At 39.8% G+C, this 18468-nt stretch overlaps 1 protein-coding gene across 7 annotated transcripts in view; it reads left to right on the top strand.

Moving 5' to 3' along the window:
* Window positions 1–18468, top strand: part of ARID1B (AT-rich interaction domain 1B) — a 406097-nt gene that overhangs the window by 279351 nt on the left and 108278 nt on the right. For all 7 annotated transcript variants that reach the window (XM_082404508.1, XM_082404506.1, XM_082404503.1 and 4 more), the window contains one exon: window positions 4273–4516. In XM_082404508.1, the coding sequence (XP_082260634.1) occupies window positions 4273–4516 (244 nt within the window). The remainder of the gene's footprint in view (window positions 1–4272; window positions 4517–18468) is intronic.

Below are 18468 nucleotides of genomic sequence, written 5' to 3'. Positions count from 1 at the left end.
TATCCCATCATGTCAATCGGAACATATTTGTGCTCTATGTTAATTCATAAGTGTTTCTCTTGTCGGAGTCTGATAGGATTGTTATTGCTCCCCAGTGGCATTTCGTTCTAAGCACAGTGAAATCTCTTGTACTTGTCACTTGGGTTAGAATGAAAATTTTACATGGGCGGAAGGTGGAAGGATAATGGTTACAGAGGGGAAAGTCTTTGCAGGGAACTTGCATTTAAATTAAATTTTAAAGTAAAACAAGCTTTTCCAAAAAAAGGCATTGATTTTCTAAATATAAACTAACCACTGATAGTAGGGGTTGTATTTTTTTGGGTGTGCTGGAAAGTATTCAGCATTCCGAGTGATGTCAGATATTTGAAAACCCAACTTGATAGCAAGATTTTGCCAAATCGAATTGTCATGGCAAAATATTGAATTTACTATGCATGAGCCCACGAAGTCATTGCCTTACCCGTCATTCCATCAATAAAGAGGAAGGACGTAAGGAATGGTGTGGGGCAGGGGGACTCCGGCCCCTTAAAAGAGTCCTCCCTGCAATTACCTTACCTGCCAGCTTTCCGGCAAGATAAATGGAAGCACTGTAGCTTGAAGGTGCCTTGGTTAGAATGAGATGCAGTAAGGTCTCTCTGTTCTTCACAGGCATATAGATCTGATAGTACTTATAAAAGAAGAATAGAGTTGGTGCCCTGCTGACTAAATTGTCCTCTAGAGGGGTATTCGTTACAGAGCTTCTTTGTTAACTAGGCTGAATGTTTAAACCACTGTTGAACTTCTTTTATTAACGTTTTAAGATAGCTATACATATGGATACCCTAAGTATCTGCAGGGCGGGAATATTTCTCTATAATTTACATATAAAAGTTACGTGTGTGTATAACAGTAATATAGAAATTATATCTTTTTATTACTCTTCTGTTACACTCAGGTGTAGTCAGCACTGAAATTCTGATGACTTGTGAACATTAAGAAAGCCACCGTTTTTATATTTTTCTCTTGATATTTCTTCGATCAGCTTGTTGAATAACAGAAATGTTTTTCCATGCCTTTGCAGCTTGAATGAAGCTCTCTTAACACCCATCCGTGTCACTTTTTCAACCATAACATGGAATTTTAAGGGAGGACAGGGAAGGAATTTATAGGTAGTGCAGAGAATTTTAAAATTTTCGAAGTAACAGTTTGTTTTTTTATGAAGAAAGATTTGCATAAAATTATTTAACTTCAAATAGTGATTTTTTTAAAAATTGAATCTATGTTGTTTTTTCTGTTGAATTCTGTATTGTAGTATAATAGAAGATAATGATTTTATATCTAGTTATCCACCAATTTTTTTTTCTTTAAAGAAATCATGAAAAGCATATTTCCTCCCAACTGATTCTTATGTGAGAGACCCTTATTTATGCATGATACACATTTGTTAGGTATTAGAGAGTATATCTGTACACGGAGCCCACCCCCCCATTCTTAACCAGGGGCTGATACCGTTAAAGAGGAAAATTCTATGTGGCTCCCACTCAGGTTTTCCAGGCGGGTGTAGATGTGGAGTCGGTCCCTGTTCCTGGTGAAGCTTGTATAATTCCTGACACACGGGTCACCGTGCATTTCAGCTGAGACCTGTCCTTCTTTTGTTTCCCCCAAGGAAGAGGCAAAGGCATTAGAGGCTATACTAGATACCGCAGGTCGGCACACTTTTTCTGTAAGGGCCAGATAGTAAATATTTTAGGCTTTGAGGGCTACCGTCTCTATCAAGGTCTCCACTGTGGCCCCAAAGCAACCATAGACAATACTTAAAAGGAACGGCTGTGACTGTGTTCCAGTAAGATGTTATGTACACCGAAATTTGAATTTCAAGTATTTTTCATATATCACAAAATATTACTCTTGATTTTTTTCAGTCATTTAAAAATGTTTGGCTTACAGGTGAAGCCGGAATAGGTAGGGTCTGATTTTAGCCCTCAGGCCATAGCTTGCCATGTCCTGGAGTCCACAGGTGTGTCCCTTCGCACTTCTGTGAATTGGTTATATCAGGTTAGGAAGGGAATGCCTTGGGGGCAGGTACTTTAAGAATTACCCAGGACCCAGCCACTCTTCTAGAATCCCCGCCCTCCCTGGCTCTGAGACGGTGGGGTGGGGGGCAGACGTCAGGCAACTCAGCATTCAGCCTGGGGTGGGAGGAGTGGGTAGAATCCTGTCCTGTTGTCCCTTTCAGCATTCAGCACCTCTGCATGTGTGCATGTGCACACATCTATTAGCTTAAGTTTTGTTTCCAGGAACTCAGATAATTGCCTTGATTGCTGAAGTGTGAATACTTTCTACATTGTATGTAGCATATTGCTACAGTGTGAATTGCTGAAGTGTGAATACTTTCTACATTGTATGTAGCATATTACTTGCTTAATAATCTTCCTCTGTTTCTACCTGGCTTCACAAAAAATTCTGAAAGTCTGAATCGAACTATTGTTGAACCCAGTAATCAAGTTGAATACAGTGTTTTACCAGCTGAACATGTGCAAAATCATGCATCTCATGTGCCCTAAGTAGAGATGTTTATATATTTTTTTCTCTGAATTCTGAAAATGTGGTTCAGTTTGCCCCATTTTATTTTGGAGATGATACTTTTTCTAGGAGGTGATATTTTCAATTACCTGCTACTATTAATGTTTCTGACTTATAAGCTCAGTTATATGACATTGAAGATTACTCTATTTTACTTAAATGTTATTCTTCTTAGCATAAGAAATTTTTGTTTTTCTGTAACATTCATTTTTTTGTGAGATTTTCATCAGCTCTTCTTTAGAACGTGTTTTTTAATCATTGGCAATTTTGCTGTTAATAAAAGAGAAGTTAATTATATAACAGATGGTTAACAGATAAACTTTCTAGGAGTCTAGGATCCTGATTCTGAGTTTGCTTTGTGACATTTTGGGGTACCCTGAAGAGCTCTAACCAGCTCTGCTTTACCTGGCCGCCTTTGTACTTCCTGGTCTAGTTTCATTCTTCAAATCCTAAGCATCTCGCTCCACCAGTTTCCAAAGCCCTAGTTTTAGCAGTCCCAGTAGTAAGCAATGAGGTAAAATTAAACATTAATAAAATTGCATGAGTGGAAGATGTCAATTAGTGTTGAATATGCTTTGCAGACAGTAGCATAACCTGGTATTTCTGATCCCATTCTGCAATATTTAGTCCTAGATTATCAAGACAAATATCTTTTATCCTGCCTCTCAGTCTTTAGGGCTCATTCAGCACCTAGCTCCGGGTCTCACCTGGGTTTGCAGACTTGGTGATCTGGGAGCCCAGCCATTGCGGCAGGCCTGCGCTGATGTACTCACTCCTGCTGGTGGGGGCCGTGGCACGTGCCCTAGTGCCACAGCCATGAGGAAGACAGAGCAAAGGCTCTGTCCTCTCACTCTGATGAGGGTGTGGAGGACAGTTTCCTCCTTCCTCTTCTCTCAGCCTCCCTTCACGATCTTTAGCAGATGCCGCCTGTCCTCGGTGGTGTTAACTAGTAACAATGACCTTGACTCTCTGATCTTTGGTTTCTATGTCTGTCAAATGGGGATTTTAATAACTGCCTAGAGGTTGTTGTGATAAAATTACCGGACCTTAAAGATTGTTTGTTTAGCTTAAAACTGTATAAAAAGTAGGTTATAACATTAGGACTCATTTCTGCCAACATAACTTCAAAGGGATTTATTGTCACAATATGAGATAAAAATAACACATCACTCTTTTACTATAAGAGCACTTTTGCAATTACCTAAAATGTAAGAATTTCTCACCACAAGGTTTGGTTACAATTTTGACTATTACATTAGAAGATCATAGTTTGAAATTCAGACAGTCCTCCAATGTTGATCTCTAAATAGGAGGATCCAAAGCCTATAGTTTTCAGCTTACTGAAGTAATCATTTACGAATCAGGCATTCCATTCAGATGGTACATCACCGCATAGAGTGCTTTTCCTGTGACTCTTTGACAGGTTTGTTGGACTAGATGCTGACAGCTTAAAGGAAAGCTATAGGATCGTTTAATGAAAGGGAGGTACAACTTTACTCACTTTTTAGCGATGGATCAGATCCTATGGGTTCAACTGACAAGAGACCTCATTAAAGTCTTCTAATAACAAGTGGCCATGCTCTGGATTTTGGGCGTTATCTAGAAAAACTTCGAAGGGGGCATTGTTAGGATTTTCAAATAGTATTTTGAACAGGTATTGGTCCAACTATGTGTTACTCTATAAATGCATGCTATTTCTTTCTTTCGTAGGACCTGTCCGGCTCCATTGATGACCTCCCCACGGGAACGGAAGCGACTTTGAGCTCAGCAGTGAGTGCGTCCGGGTCCACGAGCAGCCAAGGGGATCAGAGCAACCCAGCTCAGTCGCCTTTCTCTCCACACGCATCTCCCCATCTCTCCAGCATCCCTGGGGGCCCATCGCCTTCTCCTGTCGGCTCTCCTGTAGGAAGCAACCAGTCACGATCTGGCCCAATTTCTCCTGCAAGTATTCCAGGTACTCACTTCTTAATGATTATTATTTTACTCTGTAGTAAATACAGACCTAGTGTTCATCAATAACAACATGCATACCATTATTTTTTTTACTATTTAAAATCCTAATGATGGGACCACGTATTAGGAGCGTAACTATGAATTATCACCAAAGCATACAAGCATCCCAGTTCCTAAATATACTCGACTAATGACTGTAAACACCTAATTAATAAAATCACCAATTACTTTGATATTTTCAGTTTGCACATTTATCTTAGCTTATGTATGCCAGAAAATTACTTATTCTCTTAGCATATGTTTTGTAATGATTCTGTTAAATAAGCTCCTCTGTTGATAAGTGCCACTAAAGTGAGATTATTGGTAGTACTAGCCTTAGTTCTTAGGGTTCTATTTAATTTATACCATGGCAGTTATTTTCTAAAATATTTTTAGTGTTTATACTTATTGTCTTAATTTGCCAGCACACATTCAAGGCCTTGTTATTTATACAAATTCTTGCCTTCTAGTTTTGATATAAGAAGTGCATGTTCCAATTAACCTCTTGCATTCAGCTATTTCAGTAGTCATACTACTTCTGTATCTTTTGCTTCCTTTATTATGTGCTTGGGGTTATGTATTTGTTTATTTATTTGTCAGTTGCCTCATCCTGTCCCAGCTGTCTTTCTTATATCAAACATCATTCATTCAAACCCACCAAGCAACTAGCTTTCCTTTATCTGCAAAGTAGATGTAATTTTTTTTCTGTGTAAATTTTGCTAGCATGATGCAGGTGGCTGCCAGACAAGTACTTTTTACTAATCTATCAGAATTGATATTGAATTGCTGATAAATTTCCTGATAGTTTGTTCTATTATCTTAAAAACATGGGTGGCAGTTTTACCCCTTTTTACTATTTTGCTCCTTTTATATTTTAAATACATGTTTTATATGTATAAACATATGTATGAACATATGAAAAATGCTAATTATGAAACATAACTCAAATGAGTACTCATGACTCACGATCCAATTTAAGAACTGGAGTATTGCCAGTGTTGTTTCTGTCTGTGTGTTCCTTCCTTTTCTTCAGCCCTATAACTCTCCCCAGCCTCAGATATTCTCTGAATGTATTTTAAATCATTCTTTTTGGATTATTTGGAGTTTTTAAAGAATTTTATTACAAGCAGTCATAGAGTGCGTATTGTTAGTTTTATTTAGTTTTGAGCTTTATAGAAATGTATCATATTAAAGTGACTGTATAATTTATCAACCAAGCTGAGACACTTTTGAGCGTATAAGGGTTGCTATTAATAATTGAAGTAGAACAGGTATAAACCAGGAAGATTCTGGGCAAATCATGAAGTATGGTCACCCCAATAATACAATATGTGGCCTTCTCCACTTAGCTTTTTTGACTAAATGTTATGTGCCTAAGATCCATATTTTAAATTACCTATAATTTTGATACATTTTATTGATGGCATCTTGATGTTACCTTTCTTTCAAAAATATTTGTCCTCGTAATGATTGTAATAAAACCTGGATTTACCTGCTTTTAATATTTTTAAGCTATGACTACTATGTATTTCAGAATTCCTTAGGCAATTTTTGGTATTGAGATGGTTTTTAAGGTATCACCTACCTAAACATTGGAAAGTTATATGTAAAATACTAAGTTTGTCCAAGAACTCACTTCGTTTTTCTGAATTGCATCAAAAGGACTTTTCTTAATAACTTAAATGAAAACTTTTCTGAGGCATCAAGATATTTTAGTTTTTCATTTAAAATTCCTAGCATGGGTAGTTCACAATCTGATGATTTTCATACATATACTTATCATTCCAGATGGGGATTTTGTAACTTTTATTTCACTGTTTGGATTTTGGTGCTGTATAGAACACACATAACCCAACAAAAGAGCTCAATTTGGTTATGTGATATCACATTAGAGGTAGATGTAATTGGTCTAAGAGTCTGGTACTTAGTTGTGTTTTGCACAGGGTAAGGTTGGTCAGTGAATTACGATTCTGATGACCTCTATCAGCCCTGTCACAAATGAGGCCTGTCCTTCACAGTACCTTCAGGGGAGGACCTGAATGTGATTTTTCTCTGCTGACTTCTTGGGGAAGTGAGTTCTTAATAGAAAGCTTTCAGCTTTCTTGGAAATGATGTTTAAGGCTAATAGTTTGTTTTTTAAACTTGTGTCAGAAATTCTAACTGCCCAGGTCCTGGGCCTACGTTTCATTTCATCATACTGCAACCTATATTACTCTACACGATGCTTGATAAAACGATTCAGTGAAATTTAGTACAGGGATAAAATTACATAGTAGAAGTTCCACTTGTGTTCAGAGGCACGCTATTCAGATAAATCCAGAATTATCTTTGCTGAGTGTAAAGCTGTAGAGTAATAGAATTATATAAAACGTGGCAAATAGAACATTTCTTTAATGTCAGTGTTATTCTAAGAGGAATAAACTCTTAGAAAATCTGGTGAGCAGTTTTGGCATTTATTCACCTTTCTCCCAGGTGTGGAATGACAAATAACATTTGAGCTGGATGGACTTTCATAATCATCTGATCCCACCTGCTCGTTTTATTGCCACTTACCAGCTGTGTAACCTTGGACAAGCCTCTAAGCCTCCTTATGCCTCAGTTTCTGCATCTGTAAAGATAATAACCACATCTCATAGGATTACTGTAAAGATTAAATGTGTTAATATATATAAAGCAGGCACATGGTAAGCATTCAGTGCATGTTAATGATTGTTGTGATTACGGTTATTGTTATTATTCACACTGAGATGTAGAGACTTGTCCATGATCATTACTGTCCAGAACAGCACAAGCGGTTTTGGCTACAAGCCTTCTGATTCTTAATCCAGTAGTGTTCTTGTACCATTCAGAAGACACGTATATAAAGTGTCCAGTGATGATTTGCTGTGTTTACTGAGGTTATTCGATAGGACCGCTAGAACTAGCCATGGAAGTGTGATGTATTTTCACAAAGTTGAAACCATTTTTCTCCTGACCTGAAAAAACAGATAGGTCAGCGGTCGCTATTCTGGGAGGCTGGGTCTGAGAAGGTTAAGAGGGGACAGAAGACAAGCGTTGAAACCCCTGCTTCGCTCAGATCGTAGGCAGGTAGACTTCTGCGTGAGGTGATAGGCAGGCAATGTAGTATAAAATTTACCAATAGATGCAGTTCAGAATCCTGGGTTATTTCTCACACTTTCTGCATGTTTTGAGACAACGTGAGTCCCACCCTCTCCGTGTTCCCAGCCAGGGCTGCCACATGCACTTGAGTAGACTGCTCACTGGACCAGGGACATGGGCCGGGGGAGTAAATGGCAGTGAAATGCCAGCTGCTGTCCTGGGGGAAGGGGCACCCTTTGTAATTCATACAGCGGAGCCATGGAGCTGTCAGCACCCTTGTCCTGGACCTCTTGGTAGTCACCCTCGTGGCTTGAGTCTGGATACCACCTGTTTCTCTACTCTGTTCCCCAGCTAAGCTCAGGGACATTCAAACATACATTTTTGGTAGACGCTCATCAAACATTTTATGTGGTGTTATTTTACGGGGGGGATTTGTTAAAAAATCATGCAGGTTTTATTGAAAAAACGTTTGGTCTTCCTCTTTCCCTCCATTTAGCCTGTCTCCCCTTCTTTTAAAAAGTTCTTTTAAATACATTTTTGTGAACTTTGTCATAAATAATAAAACCACACTTTAGAGACGATCGTAACGTTGATTATTTGGGGGGTTGTTATTTAACTAAATGCAGACACCCTTCCTTAGAGAGTAAATGAGCCCTTAGGCTGATTGAGTAATCTCACCTCCTCCTTTTCCCATCTCTAGCCCTTATGTTAAATTTTGTTGGTCTGTACATTAGAGTCTGAGATCATTTCAGATCTACCTACGTTTGCTTCTGAGTCTGAACCAATGAAATACAAATGTCCGGTAAAGATTACGTGGTTTCTCACCCAGGGCATGATACTCAGACTGCTTTTTGGGGGGAACATCTGTTTGGAATTTCCCTTTATTTTTCTGTCTGTAGCCTTTTGCTTTCTTTTCTCCCCCTTCCTTCCTCTCATTCCCAGCACTAACGTGTTTTTCCTGCCCTTACTTCTCTCCCATTAACTCCTGTTATATCTTGCTACTGCCTCTCCACGCGTCACACAGATTGGCTCGTTCACTCATTGTCTCTCCAGCAAGGCACTGTTAAAATGAGCAGCTGTTGTGTAGCTGACAGCTGGGGTGAGGCAAAGCCAAAATGTTGTGAGGACTCTTCCTGGTGTTGCTTTCCCAGGGTTTGTTGAAAAAGTGCAATCGTCTTTCTCCATCTCTGCTCTGGTAAATAAAATTGACAGCTAATGAGAAGTATCCCAGAGGTAGATGAACAAAAGCCCACTAAAGCATCCCGAACGGCTGAATCTGTTTCTTGCCTGTTAAACCTTTTCTCCACCCACTGCAAATTTGCCCTCCTGTCATGCTGCCTCACAAACATTGTGAGTGTCGTGGGAACAACTACTGTGATACACCGGCACAACATCAGCCCTGGCACATCCCTCCCTAACTCAGTGGGGCTTTTCCTTCCTGCGTTCTTTTGAAAAGCAGGATGGAGATTTTCTGTGGTAAGTAGCCACATGGATTCCCTCCCTTTGTTTGCACATTACTGGGCTCCAGCATTGCAGCTGTCTATGGTTAGAAGGGAAAGGATTCAGCCTGGTTGTTTAATCTAAACAAGCATTTGAGAACAGAAATGTATATGTTGTACGTTCAGTGCCATTATACATTTTCCGGGTTTTTACTTAATGTTTCATTTCTCTCTCCTCTTCATGTTGATATATTTATATTTAGAAACAGAAATGAAATATCCCCATCTTTCTAATTGTTAGTGTGCATGTATGTACACATTTAAATAAAGCAAATCTAATGTAGGGCGCAGTTGATTCCAAAATGTATGATATTAAACATTTTGTTTCCCTTCTCATAAATGATCCCATTGCATTGCTTCCTGGGTTACAGCCTAGAGTTATTGACCTTGATTTAAGGAGAATAAACTATTGGGTCTTGAATGTATTGTGTAGGTCTTACACTGGGCCTGATTCGTCCTAACACATAGTGGAAGCTGACACAGCACAACGGCAGAATGCACTGCTGTTGCCAAAGGATTTAGTGGATGTTAATTTCACTTGTCTTGCCTCCAGAACCAACCACTGCAGTTTACTAACAAAGCAAAAATGTAAATAAGCCGAACTGTTTTTATTTTTATTTTATTGGCCGAAGGCTTTTGTCAGCTTTTTCCTCCATGTGCTATAAGCAGCAACAGTGTTTAAATATTAGGAAGGGTGAACAGTGGGGGTTGCTGATAGGCAGGCGGATATTAACTGCTCATAGCCTAATAAACAGTTCTGTTTATAAAAACTTTAGATGTTCAGACTGTTGAGGATAGTTCATCAGTTTTATTATCAAAGATCTAAGGATAGAACCTGTAAATTCCTGAATAGATTTTTCCCCACTCTTTTTTTTAGCATTTGACATTTGTGCCAAATCCAGTTTTAGGTGGAGCTAAGTCACTTTCATCTGACAGCCGAAGGGCTATTGATTATTGTAGACTAGGACCAAAGATAGAAAATTAGGTATTCACATTAGTGTCATGATGAAGAGACATTTCTTTCCAACCATTCTTTTTCTGGCATAGTATTACGTGTTTATTATGAGAAGACCAATCAAAGTCAATATTTTCCTAGCTGTCATAGACAGAAATAAAATAAAGTTTCATCAAATATGAGAGTAAAACTCCCTCCTTTTAAGTTTTATGTGCTTTGCTGTTGGAGGTGTCTCACCTCCTACCTTGCCCCTCCCCAGATGGACTGCTGGCCAAAGGAGAGCACGAGGCCGTGGGTCAGGGTGTTCTAAGAGCTGAGAGATGTAAAGGAAGAAGAAGGGCAAGGGGGGAGAGTGGTCTTTCATCAGTCTTTTAAGAGCTGCCCTCCTTGCTCCAGTCTTTCTCCATTCATGCCTCCCGCTCCCAGAAGCTCTCCTTTCCCTCCCTCTCCAGCCAGCTGGAGCCTCCCCCATGAGAATCTCTGCCCATGTGCCTCCCCGGGTGGAGCTGCTCTGTCCCTCTTTACTTACATAGACTCATACCTGGCAGAAAAGTTGCTGTCCTTTGAAAAGGACCACAGGTTTTAAGAGCCTGCAGAAATGGCTTTGCCAGAGATAGCCCTTCCACTTTCATAAAGCACCAGTTACTTTATGGTTAAGCCTGATTCTCTGAAGCTTTATCATGTCAGTTCCCAGATGGTGAGAGATGCATCCAGCGTACCAACTAACCATAATGAATTTGTGCCCCTCAGGAAAATCTTAGACACTAAAAGAATGAATTCCAAAAAAGGTAGCACATATTAGATTAAATACGGAAAGTAACTCTTTGGACAGCGTGGTGGTATATTTAGAGTTCTTCTGTATAAGTGCTCACCTGGTTTACCCTCTGCTTTGAAAGTGAGAGCTAAGTAGATTTCTGTAGGAGCTGATATAGCTGCAGATACAAACAAGGAGATATTCTGGTCAAAAAAGCTAATTTTCTTGCTTAATTTGACATTCAGACAAGCAAATTCTGGAAGGATGCTATAATGGGAAAGAGAAAAATGAATTGCAGTTAGGAGTTAGTCATAGGCTGGAGTGAACAGGAAGGATTTTAGTGAGAGGAAATGATAGTTCCTGGTCTAATTTGTCAAGATTAGTACCTAAAAAATGAACACCGGAGGGTGTAAATCAGTGTCTCTCTCTTTTTTAATCCATTCCCCTGGGATTTTTAGAACTCTTAGGGCTCAAGCTCAACCCATCCTAAATAAGTAAATTTTTCACTTTTTAATTTATCCTTGCTTAATAAAACTCAGGGTCAAATTATGAGCTAATTTCTATATGTAAGGGGTTCTAAACCAGTTTCCTTTCATGATAACAGTAGAATCTCTAAAATTTTTTATTGAAAGTCTGCACAGTCACCCTACCTGGTAATCTTATTTTGAAACATCTATCAAGTGTTCTTTTTTGGCTTCTCTCGAAGTAGAAATCCTGCAACAGCTTGTTGCAAGGAAGATGCATGCTGCTTATTGGCAAGCTGTGCAGGAAAAAAAAAAAATTCTTAAACACAAAATGCCATTGATATATTCGTGTTTTTAATCTGTGGCAGCCCAGAAAACATCGATTCAGCAGTTCTACAAACCAAAGAGAACTCCAGCCAGTATTTTTTTTCCCTTACAAAGTAAAATATTTGTGTGTTACACAAAGCAGTAATTTCAGATCCTTTCCAAATGATGCTTAGCAGAACTTAAGAAAGCAACAATATATTTTGTCTTTTAGAGAGATGCCATTGCAGCTCTCTGTGGCTTGGTTACTGGTTATTAGAGCCTCCCCCTTTAAGATACTAATTTAAAATTCAGCCAGGATCCTGGCTGTACCTTGGTCTCCTGCTGTTTCTAAAGGGCAGGTTCCCCACTGCTGACCTGTAGCCAGATCCTTGCATTTGAAGCAGCTGCTCCAGGATCCTTAGCTACCCTGCCCTTTAGAGGTCCCTCCTGACCCAAGTCAGGTATCCTGATAACTGGGGAATGAGTATGTCTCCTTCTTTTCCAAAAGTAGAAATCGTTCCAGTTCTTCCATCCCAACAAATTTCAAAGTAAGCCTTTTATCCTCCTCTCACATTCAGAAATGAGAGCGTGGGGATTTTCTCAAAATACACAGTCCCACTTGCTTTTGCTCCCCCTCTTAGTTAAAATTAAGTCAGGCAGTTCAGTTTAAACTCTCCTCTCATTTTCCATTCCCTTTCTTTGATCTTCTGCATATGAAAATGTAGGAAAGCCTGTGTCACCAAGGTAATATCTTGTGCCTCATCCTGCTCTGTAGATCAGCAGTAACGAATGTGCTGGCGTGCTGGATCCAGCGGTCCACTCCCACTTCTCCACGATTTTTTTTTTTTTACATTATTCACTGAAGAAGCACTTCAAACACCTTGTTCACTGTTTGTTTTCATTTCTTGAGCTGAGTGGACTGTCAGTGTTCTCGACTTGTGCTTAACTGAGTATTGTTGCTTCTTGAACCAGCATCGCGCTGCCACCGTTGGAACGCTGTTGGCATCGACCTGCTGTATTTTCTGTCTTCACTGGGAATGAGGAATCGGAAGGGAGGGGCACAGAAGCTCTTAGGGACTAATTTTAGCCTAGAAGTAAAAGTTTCAAAAGTCATTTAGCTACATTTTGGAAAATGGTGATAAAGCATATAGTTCTTACAGTCAAGATGTTCCTAAAGTTGATTCCACAAACTTTTGATGTGTTACTCTGTTTTCTAAAGGGAAGAAATAGTAGTTGTGAAAGGAACAAAACCGTTTTACAAGGAGTGTCATGTTTATTTCCCTATTTTCTGATAATCCTGGAGCCAGGATTATTATGATGCGTTGATTGATTATGGCCGTTATGTCTCCTACTAATCAGTTTCATCACTTATTCTCAGTTCACACACTTGCACCTTTGATTCCTCTTCCGTAACAGGGTGATAAGGGTTGTCATTGGCTAATGAAGAACAGAATTGGTTTCGGCAAGAGACAAACAGAATGCTGACACCAATCCTAAAGTGCATTAATCTTTAATAATCCACATCTGCATGTTTATAAATGATATAACCAGAGATTGTTAATGTTGATACTCTCCCTTCCAAACAGAAAGTGACATAGGAGTTTGTACTTGCAAACTACATTAAATGCATATAGCTGAATGCCAAGAATGTGACCTTGCTGAGGATGCCAAATGGATTAATTCATTGAATTTTTTTTTTTTTTAAGTAGCACGTTGCACTTTCACTATTGGGTAAATCAGGTGATATCCTGAGGAAAGCCCATTAACCCAACTGCTCATTTTCTTCTTTCATTCATTAATTCAGCAAAGTGCTGAATGCATCCTATGCTGTGGGCATGTTTCTAGAACTGGAGAAAATACACTGCATAAAGGGACCTGTCCTCATGAAACTTAAGTTCTCATGAGAAAGACAAGAAATACACAAATAGTATTGGGTTAGACAAAAGGGTCATTCGTTTTTTTCTGTAAGATGGCTCTAGTAACACTCAATTGTCTTTAACTTCATTCGAAACAATTTTGTTAGGTTGTATGTGACAGCTGTCATATCAGCGTGAATTTAAAAAAAGACTTATCAAAATTGGTGAATTTTTGTGTAGCCATTTTAATATTGAAGATGGAAGAAAAAAGCAACATTTTTGGCATATTATGCTTTATTATATCAAGAAAGGTAAAAATGCAACTGAAATGCAAAAAAAGATTTGTGCAGTGTAGGGAGAAGGTGCTGTGACTGATCAAACATGTCAGAAGTGGTTTGCAAAGTTTCGTGCTGGAGATTTCTCCCTGGACGATGCTCCACAGTTAGGTAGACCAGTTGAAGTTGATAGCGATCAAATTGAGACATTAATTGAGAACAATCAACGCTATACCATGCAGGAGATAGCCGACATACTCAAAGTATACAAATGAAGCGTTGAAAATCGTTTGCACTAGCTTGGTTACGTTCATTGCTTTGATGTTTGGGTTAAGGGTAAGTTAAGCAAAAAAACCTCTTGACTGTATTTCTGCATGCGATTCTCTACTTAAACGTAATGAAAACGTTCCGTTTTTGTTTTTTGTTTTTTTTTTTTGACTTGCAACAGCACCCATTTATTATCTCACAGATCTGCAGGTTTTAAGTCTGGCACTGTGTGGTTGGATTCTTCGCTGAGGGTCTTACAACATCAAAGTGTTGACAGGGCTGTGTAGCTTTCCAGAAGCTCTGGGGAAGAATCTGCTTCTAAGTTCACTAAGGTTGTCAGAATTCAGTTTCTTGTGGTTGTAGGACTGAGGTCCCTGTGTCCTTGACACATGGCCCCAACCATCTTCTGGCCAGCAACATTAAATCATTCTCGCTCTTCAAATTTCTCTGATTTTCCCTCTGCCTTGCTCTTCAGCTTTTAAGGGCTCATGTGACTACACTTTGTCTATGCAGAAATTCAGGATAATCTGCCTATTTTAAGATCTGTTGATTGTTAACCTAATTTAGGAACTGCAAAGTTCCCTTTGTCATGTAAGGTACTGTATTCACAATCATCCTGGGGATTTAGGCATGGGATTTTTTGTTGGAGGTTGGGACATAATTCTCTCTGGCACAGTGTCTTACAAAGAGCAAAGGATATCGTGATGAAAACGTTCTGTTTTTAAAACAAATTGTGACAGGCGATGAAAAGTGGATACTGTACAACAGTGTGGAACAGAAGAGATCACGGGGCAAGCGAAATGAACCACCACCAACCACACCAAGGGCTGGTCTTCATCCAAAGAAGTTGATGTTGTGTATATGGTGGGATTGGAAGGGAGTCCTCTATTATGAGCTCCTTCCGGAAAACCAAACGATTAATTCCAACAAGTACTGCTCCCGGTTAGACCAACTGAAAGCAGCACTTGATGAAAAGCATCCAGAATTAGTCAACAGAAAACGCATAATCTTCCATCAGGATAATGCCAGACCACATGTTTCTCTGATGACCAGACAAAAACTCTTAACAGCTTGGCTGGGAAGTTCTGATTCCTCCGCCATATTCACCAGACATTGTACCTACAGATTTCCATTTATTTCGGTCTTTACAAAATTCTCTTAATAGAAAAAATTTCCATTCCCTGGAAGACTGTAAAAGGCACCTGGAAGAGTTCTTTGCTCAAAGAGATAAAAAGTTTGGGGAAGATGGAATTATGATGTTGCCTGAAAAATGGCAGAAGGTAGTGGAACGAAACAGTGAATACTTTGTTCAATAAAGTTCTTGGTGAAAATGAAAAATGTGTCCTTTATTTTTACTTAAAAACCGAAGGCACTTTTTGGCCAATCCAATATATAGCTTACTATTGGGGGGAAAATCAGATTGCTTCTTTAGATGACAATAATTAGGGAATGTATCTCTACGAAGTTAATATTCGAGGGCTTCCCTGGTGGCGCAGTGGTTAAGAATCCGTCTGCCAATGCAGGGGACATGGGTTCAAGCCCTGATCCGGGAAGATCCCACATGCCACAGAGCAACTAAGCCCGTGCGCCACAACTACTGAGCCTGCGCTCTAGAGCCCGTGAGCCACAACTACTGAGCCCACATGCCACAACTACTGAAGCCCTTGTGCCTAGAGCCTGTGCTCCACAACAAGAGAAGCCACCGCAATGAGAAGCCCGCGCACCGCAATGAAGAGTAGCCCCTGCTCCCGCAACTGTAGAAAGCCCGTGGGCAGCAACGAAGATCCAACGCAGCCAAAATAAATAAATAAAATAAGTTTAAAAAAAAAAGAAATTAATATTTGAACAAGAGGCTCAGTGAACGAAGGTGAAAAGCAAGCCATGTGAATATCTGGGAGTGAGGTTTCCAGGCAGAGCAAAGAGCAAGTACAAAGGCCCTGAATCAGTAATGTGTTTGGTGTGCTGGGCAGGGGACACAGAGAGGTAGGCAGTTAGATTAGAGAGCGACCCAGGACCAGCTTATATAGGGCTTTGTAGGTTATGATTGGAATTTAGGAATTTAAGTGTGATGGTAGAGAAGGCAGAGGATGGCGTGATCCATTGCAGGCTGTTAAAGGATCATTGTGGCTGCTGAGTGACCTGTAGAGGGGACGGGTAGAAGCAGCGAGAGTGGTTAGGAGGCCACTGCAGTAGCCTAGGGGAAGCTTGGTCATGGCTGGATGTGTGGGTAGCAGTAGCGGGGGCAGAAGGTTTTTGGCCCAAGAGATTGGTAAAGGGTGGTTCTGTACGGTGGAAGACAAAGGAAGGAACAAGTGTTTGAAGGGGGAATCTAGAGTTTGATTTTGAAGATGTTACATTTGACATGCCTGTTAGGCATCCGAAGGGAGATTTTGAATAAGCAGCTGGTTATACGAAGACTCTGGATTCAGGGTAGAGATCTAGGCTGGAGAAAACAGTTTATGAGTCATTAGAGTTCTAGATGAGATCACCTAGGACACCTGGCCTACATCACAGTCACCTGGAGGGCTTGTGAAAGCACAGATGACCGGACCCCACACCAAGTTTCTGAGTCAGTAGGTTTGGGGTGGAGCTGGAGAATTTGCGTTTCCAACAAGTTCCTAACTGAAGCTGAGGTTGCGGTTTGGGAACTGCTGACCCGGGGAATGAGTAAAGGTCAGTGGTTCTCAACTCTGGCTATACAGGACATCCTGGGAGAGGCTGGTATTAGGCCAGACCCCAGAGATGCCAACTTAATTATTCTAACTGGAATACTCCATGTACTTTTTTTTAAAGCTCTCCAGGTGATTATTACGTGTAGCCAAGGTTGAGAAATACTGAGAGAAGAATTCTGAGGACTGAATCCTAGGGCACTCCAAAATGTAGAGACCATGAAGAGGAAAAGGAACAGCCAGTGGCGGAATTGGAAAATAAGGAGAGTGTGGTGCTCTAGAAGCAATGCAAAGAAAGAGTTTCTGGAATATGGAAGAGACCAGCTGTGTCCATTACAGCCTAACACTTCCCTTGAAGTGTTCCGAAGGCATGTTTTAAAAGGAAGCTAGTGTTCCCAGTTATGGTCATGTATGTATTGGTCATAGAAAAGCATAGGGATAAATGGCTCATTTTTTGAGGGCTGCGTATTGCTTTTTTTTTTTTTTTTTTTTTCCTATTACTAGGGTCTGATTCAGTTGAAATTGTAATGTCATGGGAAAAAAATTATTGTGATAAAATAATTGTTATATTCTCAGGCCTAATTCAGTTAGTAATAGAATCCCTTATTTTCACAATTGTTCCCCTAATTCTGTTTCACACAAAATCCAAGAATCATGTCATTTAAATTCTACTTGAAAAAAAGGCAAAAACATGTATTTTTAGAGAGCTGAACCCTAGTGCATACTTCTTTTATGTTGCGTCATTGCTTTTTACTAGAAGTGGACACAGGGAACTAGTTTAGCATTCCCTGTTTCAATTCTACTAAGAGTGATTTTGTGTCAGATCTTTGTTCCTAGAGTTGAATTCCTTTTGCCTGGAATATCCATCCTGCCCCTTACCAGCTGGCAAACTCCTACTTATCCTTCAAGACCCAACTTCATTGTCTTTCCCTTTGCAAAGTCATACCTATCCCTCCATGCCAAAGAGAGTCCTACTGTCCGTCCTACTGTCTAGGGTCCTCCAAATAGCCCCGGAGCCTCTTGAGGGCAGTGATCATTGCTTCCTTATTATCCTCCGTGCCAAGAACAGTGCCTGACAAGTAAGAGGCACTCCAAAAATGTTGGCCAAATTAAAGAGCTCATAGTTGTCTTGGAAGAAACAGGAATTCAAGAAAAGAAAGTACTAAAATTTATAACTTATATAACCTTTCCTTGTATAGGCTGGGAACCATGTTTCTGCATCTGTGTTTCACAGTTTATGGGATCATTCCATTTCCCCCCCTCTGGAAAGAGATTCCACTATGATAAGATTATTCTACTTTCTTTCCCCTCAAAAACAGAACGTGAATTAGTGGTCCCAAGATTTGTCAGTTTAAACCAGACCTCTACATACGTAGACCCTGCCTGATTCTAGTCCATCATACAGAGAAATTGTGTCACATAAGTATTGTGGCAAAATTCTGGGATTGTCTGATATCCAGTTTTTTTCATTATCTCATTGTTTTTAATAAATATCTATTATTAATAACGAACCGTATCTTCAAAGAAAATGGCCAATTAGAAACAGATTGGCTACGGGGAGAGTTTTGTCATTACCCCGATAATATTCCCGTTTCCCAAGTAGCCATTATCAGCGTTGGCTGGATAAACATGGAGGTTGAAATATTAGCTAGTGACTAGAATTTGGCCTTCAGCAACACATGAATAATAGGCTCCAGGTATTTGAAAGTGACAAGTAGAAGAAGATTAAAAAAAGTCTGTTCGTGAAAAAGATACATTTCAAAAGCATAT

The sequence above is a fragment of the Balaenoptera borealis genome (assembly GCF_965194805.1).
Source record: "Balaenoptera borealis genome assembly, chromosome: 9".
In the NCBI taxonomy this organism is placed as follows: Eukaryota; Metazoa; Chordata; class Mammalia; order Artiodactyla; family Balaenopteridae; genus Balaenoptera; species Balaenoptera borealis.
The sequence above is the reverse complement of the archived record's forward strand: the minus strand, read 5'-3'. Positions and strand labels throughout refer to the sequence as shown.